This window comes from Tursiops truncatus, chromosome 13 (genome assembly GCF_011762595.2).
Source record: "Tursiops truncatus isolate mTurTru1 chromosome 13, mTurTru1.mat.Y, whole genome shotgun sequence".
NCBI classification, from domain to species: Eukaryota; Metazoa; Chordata; class Mammalia; order Artiodactyla; family Delphinidae; genus Tursiops; species Tursiops truncatus.
Genome location: NC_047046.1, coordinates 12,121,753 through 12,138,927, shown reverse-complemented (window position 1 = coordinate 12,138,927; position 17,175 = coordinate 12,121,753). Strand labels below are relative to the sequence as shown.

Here is a 17,175-nt window from a genome sequence, read left to right as displayed (position 1 = left end):
TGGGCTCTAGAGCGCAGGCTCAGTAGTTGTGGCACACAGCTTAGTTGCTCCATGGCATGTGGGACCGTCCCGGGCCAGGGCTCGAACCCGTGTCCCCTGCATTAGCAGGCAGATTCTTAACCACTGCACCACCAGGGAAGTCTTCAGTGCAGTTTTATGTTACCTATTCTAGACCTTCATATTAATCAGAATTACCCATTATGTACTCTTTTGTATCTGTCTCCTTTGACAGGAGAGAATGTTTGAGATTCATTCATGTTGCTGTGTATTGCAAACATTTGTTCCCTTTTTATTGCTGAGTAATGTCCTATTATATAAATATACCACAATTTGTTTATCCATTCTTCCATTGATGGACATTTGGGCTGTTTCCAGTTTGAAGATATTATGAATAAAGCTGCTGTGAACGTTCGCCTGCAGATGGACATATGTTTTCTTTTCTCTCAGGTGCACACCTGGGAGTGGAATTACTGAGTCCTAAGCAGGTGTCTGTTTAACTTTATTAGACACGACAGGGTGGGTTATTTTCTTGTCCATTTTATAGCACAGGCCCCAGAAAGCTTGAGGGACTTGAATAAAAGCCAAAAGAGGAAGAGAAAGAGAACGCTAGATGCTTTTCCTGTTTATTCCCTTTAACCTTCAGAGCCACCCTAGAAGGTAGCAGCTGTGATTCCCATTCTGTAGATGAGCACAGTGAGGCTCACGAACGTGCAGCAGGATAAGGTTCTGAGTCCCCCAGGTCTGAGAACCCAAGTCCATGTTCTTTCACCAGATATGATCCCGCCTCCTTGGAGACAGTAGGTGGGGCAGCTGGGAACGAGAACACGTCTTCCCCCCTCTCCTCTTCTCTGCCTGTCCTTCCTGCATCCTGTGGTCCACCCTGCCCACGCCGCTGAGGGCAGTCGCCCTCGATGCCTGGGTCAGCCCCCTAGAGATGACAGTGATCCGAGTGCAGGGCCAAGGACTGTGCCCCCATGATTGGCTTTGAGCCCCCAAAGCCACAGCAGGCACCAGGGAGTGACCCACACTCCAACCCTCGGCCAAAGGTGTCCAGTTTCTCCCTCCCTGAGACGCGATCCCCAGAGTGTTGATCTACTGGGCTGGTGGGCAGCGGGCGAGGGCAGCGGGCAGGGGCCGTGTCTCCCCGGCCACATTGCAGGCCCATTAGAAGCAGGCCTGAGTGCTTTACAAAGCTGATTAATGGGCTGCCTGTGACCTGGAATGTCATTACTCCCTGGGCTGGGGGGCCCCCCAGCTGGGTCCTTTGGGTCTTTACTGCTAATCATAATTGATGCTTTCTGTGTGGTTGCAGGGAAAGTTCTATCTGGTCATCGAGGAGTTGAGCCAGCTGTTCCGATCACTCGTTCCCATCCAGCTGTGGTATAAATACATCATGGGTGACGATGCCTCCAACAGCTACTTCCTCGGAGGGGTCCTGATCGTTCTCTACAGCCTCTGCAAGGTGAGGTGGCCTGGGGGAGGCTGGAGGGCTGGCCTGAGGAAGACCCATTCACTAGCTGGGCCTGGCAGCGAGGGCAAGTGGGGAGCCTGGAATAACACCCTCATCTCTTTGTTTCATTGAAAAATTAAATTCACACAACGCAAAATTAACCACTAACCATTTTACAGTGAACAATTCAGTGGCATTTAGCAGATTCTCAGTGTCGTGCCACTGCCTCCTCTGTCTAGTTCCAAGACACGTTCATCACCCCAAAGAGAAACCCTGTACCCGTGAAGCAGTCACTCCTCATTCCTCCGCCCATGCCTGGCCACCACTAGTCTTCTTTCTGAAGACCCTATGGATTTACCTGTTCTGGGCATTTCATATAAATGGAATCATTCACTATGTAACCTTTGGTGTCTGGCTTCTTTCACTTGGCGTCATTTCCGAGGTTCCTCCACGTCACAGCATATATCAGTACTTCACTCCTTTTTATGGTTACAGCCATCCTAATTTCTTGCCCATAAACCTCACCATATGCCATCATTTCATGTCGTCCTCTTCACAGCAACCCTTCAAAATACATACCATTATCACTCCTAGATTATGGGCGAGGGTACTGAGGCTCAGAGAGAAGTCACTTGCCCAGCATCACTCAGCTAGTGATCACAGAACAAGCGTCCAAGTCTGGAGCTCTCAACCCACCGGCAACACTGCTACAGAATTTGTTCTCTGTTCCTCTTAAATTGCATACCCTCAGCTCTGCAAATCAGTATGCAGTGCTTCTCTTTTCATCATTAGTACAAATCAGGTTTTCCTCCCTAACAACACACACATCCTCCTCTTTCTTTTCCCTTATCTATTTAAGGCTTTAGAGAATTCTGGAGGAATGCATGTGTTCCCTTTCCTTCCTCCAAGCAGGACTAGCCGGGCAACCCATGCACTGTCAACCACTGGGGCTTATTTTGCCTCTACTGATTCTGATCTGCTGGCAGTGGCTGACTGGAGTGCTGGACAGAGAAGAACGATTATGCCCTGACTCAGAAGAAGAGTGCTGTGATCAATTAGCAATGCCTGCCTGGGGCTTGGGAGGGGGAAAAGACAGTAGGCATGCCATATATTCGCTATCCTGGCCCCACTGGCAGGGGAGACTGCTGATGGAAGGCAGCAAGACAAAAGCCAAGCAAAACTGATGGGAATGAGGAGTTTCAGATGGGAGGATGTGCCCTGAAAATGTCTGGAGTCACAGATGAGGAGGGTCCATGGTGGTTGTTCAGGAATGGTGAGAGAGATCCCGAACAATCCTTGGATACTTTTCAGCCATCACCTCGCTCTCCTTTCAGTCTTTCGACATTTGTGGCCGCGTGGGTGGAGTTAGGAAAGCCCTGAAGCTTCTCTGCACCTCTCAGGTGAGTTGGCTTCCAATGGTCCTGACCGAGGTCACAGGAGCCAGGAGCCGGAAACAGACCTTGCTGTGCTTCTGAGGGTGTCTCTCCAGCGAGGGACCACAGCTGTGTCTGTGTCTCTCTCCCTTCCATCAAACAGAATTATGGAGTCCGGGCCACTGGGCAGCAGTGCACAGAAGCTGGTGATATCTGTGCTATCTGCCAGGCTGAGTTCCGAGAGCCTCTGATCCTTATGTGCCAGGTGAGCAGGGCTGGGCGGGGCTGTTGGAGACGGAGGTTGGGGGACCGCAGGGCCCTGCCCCATGCAGAAGTCCCAAGTGCCTGCATGGGACGCTTGACCAAAACCAAATGACCAAACCTTGGGGCTCTGGGATGGGTCTTTGGGAACAGTGTAGTCAAGCCTGGAGTCCCTCAGACCCAAGGTCAAATCTCAGTTCTGCTTTTTACTAGCTGGCTGCCCTTGGGCAGGTTTACTTCACCTCTCTGAGCTTTGATTTCAGTGGTAAAACGTAGAAAATGAACATTTCAGTAGGGTATAGCGTCAGAATAGCCTGAGTTTGAATCTCAGCAGCAGTGTGGACCCCGAGTGGCTCAGTCCATCTCCCTGAGCCTTGGTCGTTTTCATTTATAAAATGGGTATCATAATAATGCCTACTTTATAGAGTTATTATTATGATTAAATGAGATCATCTCTGGAAAGAGCTAAATTTTAATTATTCAGCCCTAAAACTTACGATTATTACAGTTATTAGTATCATTATAATTATTATTACCGTTTGTTTTCATTATTAGTTGTGGGTCACCAACCCATAGTAGTCAGTACTGGTCAGTTACCTTTAACTGCCTAAATGTATCCCTTTGCCTCCTCCCTGCTCTCCCCCTCCCCCTCCTCCCCACATAAGGGGCTAAGATGTCAATTCAGCAAATGTGTATGAGTCAAAGCATCCTATCAGATACCGGGGAGGGGAGGCAGGCAGAGGGCACATAGACCCTGTCCCCTTCTCTAGAACACACGGTCTCCTTGGGGAAACAGACGCATACATAAATAACTATGAAACAAGGCAGGCAGTGATAAGTGCTGTGTAAGAGAGAGTCATGCAGTGTCCCAGGGGACCAGGCCAGAGAGCGACGAGTTGGAGGCTGAGAAGACTTCGGGGGAGGCGTAGCCTGCAGACTAGAAGGAATGGGAGAGCATAGGGCTCCCCCGCACCTTCCAGGGGTAGGAGGACAGGAGGTGGGGTCCTCTTTCGGCATCAGCAGAATTTTTTTGGTTTTGCTGTTTGGGGGTGTTTAGGAGGTTCGTTTTTAATGTTTAACTGTACTTATTTTTAAATTGAGAGTAAATTTGTTTGACTCAAAAATTCAAAAAGGAGATGAAGAAGTCATGATGACTAAATGCAGTGTGGGACCTGTAACAGAGAGAACAGGAGAGAAAAACTAGCCTCATGAAATCTGAAGAAAGTCTGGAGTTTAGTCCATGGTCATGCATCTATGTGGATTTCTTAGCTTTGACAAATGTACCACGGTGATGCAAGAGGATAATACTAGGGGATACTGACACTGGGTGAGGGGTCATACAAGAATTGTCTGTACTACCTTTGCAACTTTTCTGTAAGTCTAAAATTATTCCAAAATAAAAAGTTCATTAAAAAAATATTTCAAAGATACAAAAAGGGAAGTGGTGACAGGGTTCCTACCCTTATCCCCAGCTCCCTAGGCCCCTAAATACCCACATGGGCAACTGGGAAAGTTTCCTTTATATCTTCCCAGAGATGCTTTGCAGAATTTAAATATATAGACACACACATATACACAAACATATCTTTTCCAAAAAGACATAAGTTGTGGCACATGCTACCCAAGCTGCATTCTGCATCTTTTCTTTTTGACTTGAAACTCTGCCTGAAGAGATTGTTCCTTATTTGTGTAACATCCTATTTTATGGATAGACCATAATTTGCTTAACCATTCTCCTATTGATGGGCATTTAGCAGTTCATAATCTTTTGTTATGACAAGTATGGCTGTTATGAGAGATCAGGAATAGGGAGATCTATAGCACCTACCTGGACTCATCGTGTTGATGAAATGAGTTAATTCAGGTGAAGCATTTAGAACCATGCCTGGTGCGTGGTCAGGGTTCCACAAATATTAGCTCTCATTGGCACGTATACCATTTCACATGTGTGCAAGCTCTTAGTAGGATAGATTCCTAGTGGTGGAATTACTGGGTCAGAGGGTATGCAGTTCTGACAGATGTTGCTAAATCGCCCTCCATAAAGAGTGTATCCGTTTGCAACCCCAGTGTGGAGCATGACGCACCCTCTTGGCTCTCCTCCCTCACCAACATACCGTGTTATGAAGGCTTTTTTGAGCGTCGCCAATCTGACAGGTGACAAACACTATCTTGGTGCAGTTTTCATTTGCATTTGCCTAATTATGAGAGCAGACGAGCATCTTCTCATATGCTTCAGAGCATCTGTATTTCCTTTTTGGTAGCAGCAATTCTTTGAACAGGATGTCAAGGTGAAAGCTTTTCTTCTTCCTTGCTGGCAGTCTCTCCAAGCCTTAGTCTGTTTGCCTCTCTCCCGTTCTTCTCCCGGTACCACTACGTCTTCCCACAGCTGGATTAGAATTAGTGGGTGGGGTTGGACAAGACATCGTCACCCCAGATCCAGGGGCAGGGGCCACATCCAGTGGTGGTTGAAGCCCACATACGTGGCCAGGCCTAGCACACGTCTCAGTCTTCCTCTGCTGCTGTGAGCCGGGCTTAGAAGGGCACTTCCACAGGTGAAAGGACCTTGTTAATTCCTAAATGCCCTGAACGAATGAACAAATGAATGAATGAGTCAGTAATGAGCCTTTACATCCTCAATAAAGGCTTCTCTGATTCTGTTTCCCCGGTCTCGTCAGTGCCCCCAGCTACATGTCCTTGCAGATCCTGTGTTTTTCCTTCATAGCACTTATCTCAGTTGTCAGCTAGATGATTAATTGGGCAACTGGTTGTGTAAGGTCTGTCTCCTCTTTGCCAAATTATAAGCCACTTGAGAGTGGTGACCATGTCTGTCTTTCTTAGTAGTGGAATCACAGTACTGACTCAGTGAACATTGGATGGATGGATGGATGGATGGATGGGTGGATGGATGGTTGGATGGATGGGATAGAGGAGATGGATGGGTGGTTGGGATGGAGATGGATGGTAGCCAAGTGGAGGGGAGTGTGGGTGAGTGCAAAGGTGGGTGGATAAAGATAAATGTGTGGGTGACTGGGTGGATGGGCAAATGGCTTGACAGATGGGTGGGTGAATAGATGGGTAGATGGGGGAATGGATGGGTGGATGAATGGATAGTTGGATTGATGAGTAGAAGGGCAGAGGCATGCATGGATAGATGAAGAGCCCACTGGGCTAAAGGAACGTCCTATCTCGCCTTCAAAGGGCCATCAAATTAAGCTCAGTGGGTCACTCACACCCACCACCTACCACCGCCTCCCAGAGCTGGGGCCTGAGAAGCAGATTGTCAGTTGGAGCTAGTCAGGCAGACACGGAGCATGTCCAGAGGTTAGAACTCTCCGCTCAGACGGAGCACACTCGCCTGATCGGTCACTCCACGATATTTATGGCATGCCTCCTGCCAGCCTACGGGGGGGTCAGGGAAAGGGCATTTTGAACACGAAGTCAGAAATCTGCCGTATTTAAAGCCCTCCTTGCCAAAGAGAAGGGTCAGAGTATGTTCAAGAACAAACTGCCCTCCGGTTCTTGGTCACTACCAGGAGTTTGGTTTCAGAGGGCTGGTGATGCAAAGGAAAGAGGGCAAGACTATAACGACCCCCGTTGATTTGTTCCTTACACGTGCCTCACACTTGATGCTTTGTGATGGGCTTTACCTGTTTGCGTCCTTACAGATACCGTGTGGGGGAAATAGTAGCCCTGTTTTACAGAGAAGGAGACAGGCTCAGCGAGCCTGCTCTTAATCTTTGAGCAAGACGTGGGGAGTCTGGATAGAACTTGGGATCAGGGTGGGGTAGCCTGTCCCACCCTAGGGACACCTCTCCCAACTCCGTGCTCCAGGAGACACAGCCAGGGAGCTGTTAACAGTCCAGCACCACCTGCATTCTCCACTGACCACAAACCCACCCAGCTTGGAAGGACCCCTCCTCCCCTTCCCTCTGTAGGGTCTTATTCCTTTCTCCAAATGCTAGAGGCAGTCCTGGGTCATGAACTCCTCCAGCCCAGCCCCTGGGCGGTCCTGTGTTCTTTGAATCTCTTAATTTGGCACCAGATTTGGTCCTGCCTGATTATCTGAGAAGGGAACTGTGAGCTCCTGGAGGCCAGGGACCAGGTCTTCATCCTCCTAGAATCTCAAGAATCTCCCACCTAACCTGCCTGGAAAGGCATTGTCAGAACCCCTGCTCTGTGCAGGCTCAGGGCTGGGCAGCGGGAAGACAACAGCAGCAGTCACTGCCCTCCTGGGGCCCGCTGGGTCTGCTGACCCCTGGGTCCTGCCCTTCAGCCCATGGTGAGAATTTGGGCATGGACATCCAGACTCTGTGCCCTGCTCACCTCCTCTCCCACACTCCCCTACACCCACCTCACTGTAGCCACATTGGCCATCCTTGGGAGCTTTGCACATCTGTTCCCTTCAGCCTGGAATGCTGTAGCCCCCACCCCCTCTCATCACCTAGGTAACTCCCAGACATCCTTCAGGCTTCAACACAAGTGTCACCACCTCCAAGAAGCCTTCCTCGACTACCCCCTAGATCAGACTAGTCCCCCTGTAACATACTCCTGTAGCATCATGGAGCACTTCTTTAGAACACTTTCTACAATTAGGCACCTACTGCATACTGTGCCAGAATGGGTTTATAAGAAGCTTACAGTCTGCCATGGAGAGACAGATAATAAACAATAAACAGATATAATGTAATAATAACTATTACTGTATAGTAGCCAAGCCAACACTTACAGAAAACTTATTATTTGCCAGGCATTCATTGGTCTAAGTGCCTTTTTTTAAAAAACATATTTTTGGATTTTTATATTATCAATTTTATTTTAAAAAATCTCAAACCTACAGAAAAGTTGAAGGATAGTAGAATGAACAACGTTTTATCCTTTATCTAGATTCACTAATCGTGAACGTTTTACCACATTGCCTTTTCTTAGTATAGATTTTTCCCCCTAAACCTGTTGAGAATAAGTGGCTGACATTTTGATTCTATCATCCCTAAATATTTCAGCAGACATTTCCCAAGAACAAGGACATTCTCTCCCATAGCCACAATTCTACTATCACAGTATCAAATTTTTAATTGATGTAAAATACTAATATTCAAATTTCTCTAATCGTCTTCAACATCCTTCATAGCTAGGGTTTTTCCCCACACCCAGGATCCAATCAAGAATCATATAGTGCATTTGATTATCGTGTGAAAGTACTTTAATGTTAGTTAATCTTCCTGTGAGGGCAGTAGTAGTATCCCCATTTTACAGGTGAGGAAAAAGAGGCACAGGGAGATTAAATCACCTGTCCAAGTTATGTAGCCAGAGGGTAGTGGAACCCGTTAATGTTTCCAGCCTCCCCATGTTTCTCTTGACCCCTGTGGTCTGTTCTCAACCCAGCTGCCAAAGGGATCTTTTCAAAATACAAATCATATCAAGTCAGCCCTCTACTCAAAACCCTGCCATGGCTCCCTGCTTCTCTCAGAATAAAAGCCAAAGCCCGCCCAAGGCCCTACACAACTCTCTGACCTCATCCCGCCCTCTACCCCCAGGCTCAGCCCCACTCTCCTTGCCGTTCCTCGGGCACACCAGGCACACTCCTGCCTCGGGGCCTTTGCACGTGCTATTCCCTCTGCCTGGAGCACTCTTTCCCCAGATATCACCAGGGCTCACTCCTCACCCTCCTTCAAGTTTTCCCTAAATATCAGTATCTCAGGAACATCCTTCCAGGCCACCCCATTCACCATCACAGGCCTCCCAAGCCCTCTTATCCCCCCTTCCCTGCTTTTCCATCTGAGCACTTACCACTGGCAAACTCTGCCTCTTAGAGATTCCTCTTGCTATTTGTCTCCCCAGCTAGAATACAAGTTCCGTGAGGGCAGGAATTGTCTGTTTTGCTCGCTACTGGCTTCCAGCTCCTAGGACCGAGACGGGCACAGGGTGGATGCTTGGGAAAGTGACCCCAATGGTCCTGATTGCTGTCCCCGCAGCACGTGTTCTGTGAGGAGTGCCTCTGCCTCTGGCTGGACCGTGAGCGCACCTGCCCGCTCTGCCGCTCGGTTGCCGTGGATACCCTGCGCTGCTGGAAGGACGGGGCCACTTCGGCACACTTCCAGGTGTACTAGGGCTGAAGACTGCAGCATCGGTGCTCCCAGGCACACCAGCGAGATGACGGAGGGTCAGCGGTGTTGGGTCCAACGCCGGGGGCTTCCTGGGAAAAAGTCCTCAAGCACTGACTGTCCTCCTTCCTGCCTCTCTCCATCTCTTCCTCTAAAGCCAGGCCCCTGTCCCCTTCCCCACCTTCACCTTCTTCTCTTGCTCTGATCATGGTGTGTGCATCCTACCCCTACACATGGGGACGCCTTCTCACTCAGACTCGGTCTCCACCTATGTAGGTCTCCCACTTCCCTCCAAGTCAAGGAACTGGTAATGGACCAAGTCCCACCTGTTGATTATTTTAACTCGTGGTGACCTAATACCTGATGCTGCAAACTAGAGAGAGGCCTGGAGATGCTGTCTCCCCCTAAATGGCCCAAGTCCGCAGATGAGAATCACTGTGAAGTATTTTCCAAATACAAATGCTGAGCCCCACCTTATACCTACAGTAACTACGTGTACCAGACACTTAGTGTGAGCTGGGCACAGCATTGAGCCTCCTGCCCGGACGACCCCCTGTAATCCTCACAAGAGCCCTATGGCGGAGGTACTGTTGTTTCCTTTGTTTCACAGATGAGAAAACTGAGGCATAGGGCTCCATGTGGAAACTTTCCCAGGGTCACCCAGTGAGCAATGATGGACCAAGTTTCCAGCCCGGGCCTGTCTGGCTTCAGAGCCTGACTCTTAACCACATGCTGACCCACTGCTCAGACACTTCAGGTGTGGGGCCTCCCAGACATGTTTCTTTAAAAGCACAAGAGGTGATTCTGACGCCCGTCAGTGGCTCAGGTGCATAGCACGTTCGATTTGGACTGCACTGAGAATGCTAATAGTGAACACTAGCTCCTGAAATCTAGTCGTGGTTGGGTCCATGGAAAGACTTGGTCCTTAAAACTGCTGTTTAGCTGGACTGTGGCGGGGATGCTCAATCGTGATTGGCTATCACGAAAGGCCATTTCTGGTGCAGATGCAGATGTCATGGGGTGTCCACTCCCATCTTTATTTCTCTCCTCCTCCTTTTGTCCTGTCCCTCACTTAAGACTCAGGCTTGTCAACAGCTCCTGTGGCCATTGCCTTCTCCCCTGGTAGCCTTCAGAGCAAAAGGCGTGATCCATGTTATGGATTTTTCCACAAGCCAGGGTGGTGGTATAGAGCACAGCAGTGATCAGTGTTTCTGGAATCTCTATACCAGAGCTACTAATTTCTGTAACACAAGTTCTCCACCCGTGAGACCCTCCCTGCCCTGAAATCTGGGAGGAGAAGGCACAGGTGATCCCTTAGAAGCCACTGGAATCTTGTGTGCCCTACCCGTCTCCCAACTCTATTCTCTCATTGTCAACCTCAGCACAACAGGCTAGCGCCAACGGCATTACAGAGAAAGCAATCTGTGTGGCTACTGAGCAGGTTAGCGAGGAAGCCCCAGGAGAAATGGTGGGAGCCTTGCTGCCACCGCACTCTCAGCCAGTATTCACATGCCCATCCTGTCCCCAAGAGATTCAGAGCATTCACCCCTGTGTGCTGTCAAGCCAGGACCTTTTCCTTTGCCTGACATCCCTGGCTATTTCCTGATACCCAGCAAGACATCCCTTCCAGGGCAGCGTGGCATCTTTCAAGCTCTGTTACTATGGCAATGGCCGCGATGTTACAATCCCACTTGCCTGGATAATCAGCTCGGAAGGGGAAGTGGAGGGAAATGGGGCCAGGCAGATTCGGCTGCTCTGTACCCCCTGCCTTGAGGAAGAACTGAAGGGAAGCAACAGGAGCTTCTGCAACTGGTTTTTATCAGAAAGATCGCCCTGCCTGCAGATGCCATCAAAGAAGCATGAGAAATTGCAGCTGGAGAAGACTTACTTATTAAAGTGGCAGCATGTGACAGAGCAGATAGATCGGTCTGTGGGGAGTCAGGCCTGGAATTCTGATTCCAGACTCTGCACGACTTTGAGAAGTCACTTCACCTCCCTGGAGCCATCTCCAGGGTGACAAAGCCTAGTGTATTGTCTACTGGAACCAGGGAAACTAACAATGTAGATTACTGGTGAATACCCCAACGGTTTTGTCAATTACACTCATGCCACCAAAAAAAACCTCTAACATTCCACAAATAATGAGCCATGTCCCTGACACTCTAAAGAGGGTCCCATGTGGGGAACATTCCGGGGGCAGGTGGGATGATTTAGTTTCGGATTTTATTTATTCATTCCCTCCCCTCTGGGGGGGAAGTCATGTCTGGAGGTTTTCTTTTGGGTGGGAGGATTTAACTTCTGCTTCAGGGAGGAACCGTGGCCAGGGCAGAGGTTTCCAAACATAAAGCAGCATGTTTTCCCTAGCACGAGCTTTTAGTAGAAGCAGCCAAGAGCCACCGTTGGAAAGGAAGAACAATGCCACCCTCTTTTACCTGTCTCGGCTCTGCAGCTCATCTGTTAGAAGCAGGATTAATCGACTGTCAGGTCGCAGAATCCTGTTCTTAATATTTCATGACTCACTGACTCAAGTTCCACGAAGTCTTTGTAAATGACCCTCCTAACGTAAAAGGTCTTGACCATAATAAATATGAGATGAAAAAAGCAAGCTCTGGACCTGGATGTAATAGGTTCATTACCTTCCTTAGGGGAGTGTGTATTGGGAGACTTGCAGGCTGCCAAGACTTGGGGTTGGAAAGAGAAAATGTAAAAAGGGAGTCCTGGAATCTTTTAGTACTTTTGCTCTGGGCCAAACAGAGCTGCCTTCGGTGTTTTTAATGTCCCCTTAAGTTCCATTCTGCCAATAAATATGATCTGTCGTTGAAAGTTACATCCACGGTCTTGAGTCTCCGTTTGCCCCTTAAAGCCAGGTGGACCTGTTTTAGGACAAATTCGAAGACACACTTCATGCAGGGGGTGGTCATCTGATGGCAGGTTTTCCCCAAAGTAGATCCCGTTGAGTTGGCGCTTGATTTATTAAGGAAGTGCTCCCAGGAGAAACTAGTAAGGGAATGAGTGAAACAGAAGAGGGAGGGGATGAAGCCCAGCAAGAGGGCGACTCTCAGAGAAGTCCCAGCTCAGCTTGGTCCTGCCGGGAGTTCCGGAGCATCAGCTGCATCTCAGAGTTTGTCCCACCCTGAGGTTTCTGTGCTCCCGGCTGTGAGCCAATGTGGGGGGTGGGAGACCTCTCAGGCACTCCACTGAGGAGGCCCAGGCCTCTGAAGGTGTCGGGTGCCACAAAGCACACAAAGGTGCAGGATGGCACCCAGAACTGGTAGAAGGGATCTTGGGGTGGCAGCTACAGAGCCCACTGTGGCCATTAACTATAGGTTGATTGGACCCCAGGTGCATGGGCTGATTCAAGAAGGGTTTTCTCAGATGACGATGGATATTTAAAACGTAAACAGCATTAGGTGACAATTGGTGCCTCTCAGGGCAACGTTATGAAGCCAGACACAGAAGCATCATCAAGCAGAACTTTTTGGTTGAAATTATTTGTGAACCAAGCCAAATACAGCTTAAGTAAAAGAAGGACTTTATTTGGTTCATGTAACAGTATGGGCTTTAGGTACAGCTGGATTCAGGGGCTCCAGGGATGATAGTAGAATCATGTCTTTCCATCCCTCAAGTGTTTTCCTTTGAGATGGTGGTTTAGTCTTCAGGCAGTCGGATCCCACGTGGTGGGAAGAGAGCCTCCAGAGAGCTTATGTTCTACCAGCTTCACAACCCCAGCAAAGAGAGCCCCTGCTTCCCCAAAGCTCCAGCTGGAGTTTTGAGGTTGCTTCTCATTAGTTTGCCCCCAAACCAATCACTTTAGCCTTGGGGACTCAGAGCACTGGACAAGCTTCGGTCGGCTGTTGAGCTCTGGACGTGGGAACAGAGGTGGGTGGGAAATGAAGTCCATCCCTCCAAGTCGCATGGACTGAGAGTGGGAAAGGGGTGGGTCCCCAAAGAAGAAAAAAGGATCTATTATCTAGAAAAACCACCTGTCCTCAACCTACCATTCTTAGGAATAAACTAGAACTTGGTCTCTTGGTACAACTCAGACCAGGTAAATGCAGGTGAAAGTACCCCACCCTGAGCGGCCCATTCACCCATAGTTGGAGACATCAGCCTGCAGGCTCACTTGCTTATCTGCGTCATGTCATGCATAAACGATGCTTTTGTGCACTGACCTTGAACTGTTAGACCAGTTCCCCCAACGTGTTGCTCAACCCAAGGGTACTGCTTAGGCCAACCCTCCCCTTGGGGTGTTCCCAGGAACACAACAGGGACAGGAGATGAGTGTGTGGCCTTCTGTCCCAGGGAAGGTTGGCGTGTGTAGCCAGATCCTCCCGTAGTCTTTGGAGACCAACCTTCCAAAAGGAAATGAAAACGCAGAGGCCTTTGGCTGGAAGTACACAACCAGTTTTGTTTTGTTTTTTTTTAATAAAGTCATTACAAATATGTACAAAGCGTCTCCAAGGTATGAAATTCCTCTTACAAAAGAGCACAGCGAGCCAGCAAGGGTAGAAACCAGAACGGAATGTCCCCAAGCGTATCGCCTCTCCAGCTGAGTCAGAGGGCTCACTGAGGTTCCAGACAGCCCCACAGCCATCTCCACCGCGCACAGGCGTTCCTGGGCGCTTAGAGTGCAGAAGACCTTGAGGGGAGGAAACGGGGGTTCGGGTGGGGGAGGGGACAGGAAGGAGATGAGAAAGACTTCCCGTGTCCTAGGAAGTAGGTCAAACAGGCCTCGTTTGCAAATGAGATGCTTGTCCCAGGGACCTTACAGAAGTCAGGAACACAAAGGGCAGGGAACAAATACATAAAATCTCCAACTGAACCATCCAGGCTGTGCTGGAGTGTCCCCGAATGCAACCTAAGTTAGGCTCCCCTGCTCCTTGCTGGGCCCCAGGCACGTGCTTGCCCTGGAACTAGCAATGCCAGTGGGACCAGCTCAGGAAGGAACCCGGTGGAGCAGGAAGCTTAGCTGGGGGGCTTGGAGGGAAGTGGGGCCAGGGTGGGGGTGGGCTCCACGCACACCTGAGTCCACATCTCAGCTCAGCCACTTCTCTCTTCGCGTGCAACTTTGGCCAAGTTGCATAACCTCGCTGAGCCTCAGCTTCCTCAACTGTAAAATGGGAATAATCACAGCACTGTCTTCCAGAGTGGGCGTGAGGAATAGCTAAGGGGGAAACACGTAAAGCTCTTAGCACAGTGCTGCTTTACTGTGTGAAGTAGCAAGAACCAGCCTTTTCGTGCTGGGGATGAGTTGAGGTCGTCGGCTTCTGAATTGCCTTCACGATAGTGTAGAGCTCAGTACATGCAAATTCTATAGAACGATCTGCCAGCAAGGCTTGGGGTCACAGTGATGACCCGACAAATCTGTGACCCATAATGGAAAGGGACATTTGAGCATCATCTGGTGCCAAGCAGGTCTACCCCTCCATGATCAATACGTAAGTCTCTTCCCAGAGGAGATTCTACAACCTGGAACATGGTAGGTGCTCGATAAGTAGGTGCTGAATGAATGAATTAAACTTTTAAAAATAAGCTTACGATTTATACTTCAAAATGACACTTTTGATATCAACTTCCTCCATCAGCTCCCGTGGGACTAGGCCCGCCCCCTCACCCCCCCAAACCAGCGTCTGACCCTGTGATGGGCCCAGGTGGACTTAAGGGGACATTCAGAAAAGGAAATGGTATCCACACGGAAGAACAAAACCTGTATTCTGGTCACTGCAACTTCTAATACCAGGTGGACACTCAACAAGTCCACAATGGCAAGCCAGTGTCCCCAAAAGACACTTGGGTAGCATCAGAGGAGGACTCCCTCAATTTCCCAAGCAAGGGGAAGTGGTATTTTGTCACTGTCAGAAACATGATAATAAAGCTAGGAGTACATGAGATCAGACATATAAATTGTGAAACCAAAGTCACAGCTCCATTGTACTGTGACCGTATTGTTTAAATCACCCTTTTCCCCCTCATCAAAATAGAAAAGAATTTAAAAATGAGATCACTGGAAGAAGTGGAAAAAACGTCTCCAGGATCCCAATGAAAGAGGAACAAAATGGGAATTGGGTTCTAGGAGACGTACAGCCTAGGACCATGGACAGCAGCCAGAGAGGTGCAGGGCTCCTGCAAAGAAACCGTTAATCGAGCTATGCTCAAGGGACTATGAAATGGAACCCAAAACTGAAAAGGGGAAAAGAGATCTTACTTGCTCGTGGGCATTGGGGTAAGGGAGAGAACCTTCCAGAAGGGAATGGATCTAATTTGGAATGTTGAGGTCCCAAGAGCTTCCAATCCCTGTGGCTCCCGTACCCTCACCCTCTGAGAGCAACCAGAAAGGAGGAGGCCCTTCTGTTTGCTTCTCACCTCATTATGCAGCAAGCTACCTAAACGATGATCTCAGAAGCCCCCCTCTGCTTTGCGCGCACACACACACACACACACACACACACACACACACACTGCTGTCTGCTGAAACCTGATATGAGGTCTTTTTTAAAATTTATTTCAAAGCCTCCCTCCCTCCCTCTCTCTCTCTCTCTCTTCACAGACGCTCTGCAGTGAAGCTAATCAAAATCAATGACTCCTTGGCAGCCAGAGAAAAGCCAGGGAGGGGGGGGAATGGTGCCAGCACTTTGCACACTGTGGAAATATTTTTTTTTAAAAAAACCACCACCCCACTATCTCATGCAATCCAAGTAATGCAACAGGAGAGACGGTGGAGACAATATATACATATATATCATGCTTCAATTTCCTAATACAAATGTCCATCAAGAAGTCAAATCTCATATAAAAACAAGCATTAAAAACAACCCCTTGTCAAAAATCGGGGCATTTGAGAAATGCACTCAAATTAATGATGTGCAAGAAAAAGCCAGGGTTAGATAAATACACAGTTTCTAATAATATAAGAGAATATGTACAAGGGACTTGGCTGTAAAGCTCCATGAGGAGGGTCCTGGGTGCCCGGTTCTCTCAAGCGATGTGGCTTCATGGACATCAAAATTGCCTGAAACCCCAGCATTTGGAGTTTGGATCCTCCAGCGGGAATGTCATAAGCTAGTCAGGGTCGAAAAAAAGGATCCTCTGACCTTTAACCTGTGTCTAGGTAGTCAGCACGTCCCCACTGTGGTCTTGAAGGTTCAGCCTTAAAGCAGCAGAGAGCTACGATCGCGTACAACTACAGTAATGAAAACCTCCCCCCCCAGAAAATGGGGTCAGCTGGAAAGTCTAGTGTCTGGCTAGGAAAGTGACTAAATAAAAGCAGAGACTGTATTTCATATCATTCTAATGAATTTGCCTTCTCTGAGTTCACGGCTTGGCGGGGATGTCACCTGCTGCTCCCTGACGACCTTGCCTACACACTCATCCCCTGTAAACATAACTGCAGGAAGGGCTCCAGCCATGAAGGGAAACAAATTCTCTATAAACAAGCTTTCCTTTTGGCTTTGCCGAGTTCCAAGCTGTCGGGGGGCGGCCGTGGGGAGGGGGTGGGTGGGAAGCTGCCCTCACATTCAGCAGTTCTGGGTTGCATTTTTCTTTAAAGGGCTACTTAGGAAAACATAAGGCATGGATTTATTTTTCTTTTTAAACAAAGACAGCTCTCAGCTTGCAGCAGCCCTGAAAGCCCCTGCATTCTAAAGGACCTGGTAATTTTCAGCAACGCCCATGAGAAAGAATTGCCGTTTCAGACCCATGTCAACCTGAAAACGGCTGGTCCCTCTGCTGGTTTCTTAGGACTGGAAGAGTGTCTGCAGACCAGACCAGCAGACCCCCTCTCCACAGGTACCGCGTGGTGACCTGCAAATCCAGCCTTGTAGAATGACTGAACCTGCAGCCTCGTGCCTCACCATCTCAGCTTTGAAAAGGGCAGTGTGAGCCCTGCACAGAGGAATAATACCTGTTGTTGGATATTTTTTTTAATGAAAGCAAAACATAATCATCACTCCCTGAAGAGTCTTTGCAGCCAAGTCTCAGTCCAGCACACATC

The 17,175-nt window shown here is 48.9% G+C and overlaps 1 protein-coding gene across 4 annotated transcripts in view; it reads left to right on the top strand.

Annotated features, from left to right (window-relative positions):
* The window catches only part of RNFT2 (ring finger protein, transmembrane 2), a 62,348-nt gene extending 50,336 nt beyond the window's left edge, over positions 1-12,012 (top strand). For 2 of the 4 annotated variants that reach the window (XM_033836931.2, XM_033836927.2), the window contains 4 exons: positions 1,313-1,462; positions 2,785-2,850; positions 2,987-3,088; positions 9,057-12,012. In XM_033836931.2, coding sequence (XP_033692822.1) covers positions 1,313-1,462; positions 2,785-2,850; positions 2,987-3,088; positions 9,057-9,191 — 453 coding nt within the window. In that variant the 3' untranslated portion in view covers positions 9,192-12,012. The remainder of the gene's footprint in view (positions 1-1,312; positions 1,463-2,784; positions 2,851-2,986; positions 3,089-9,056) is intronic. The other 2 variants (XM_033836929.2, XM_033836928.2) reach the window with 2 other exon arrangements.
* The last annotated feature ends 5,163 nt before the right edge of the window (positions 12,013-17,175 follow it).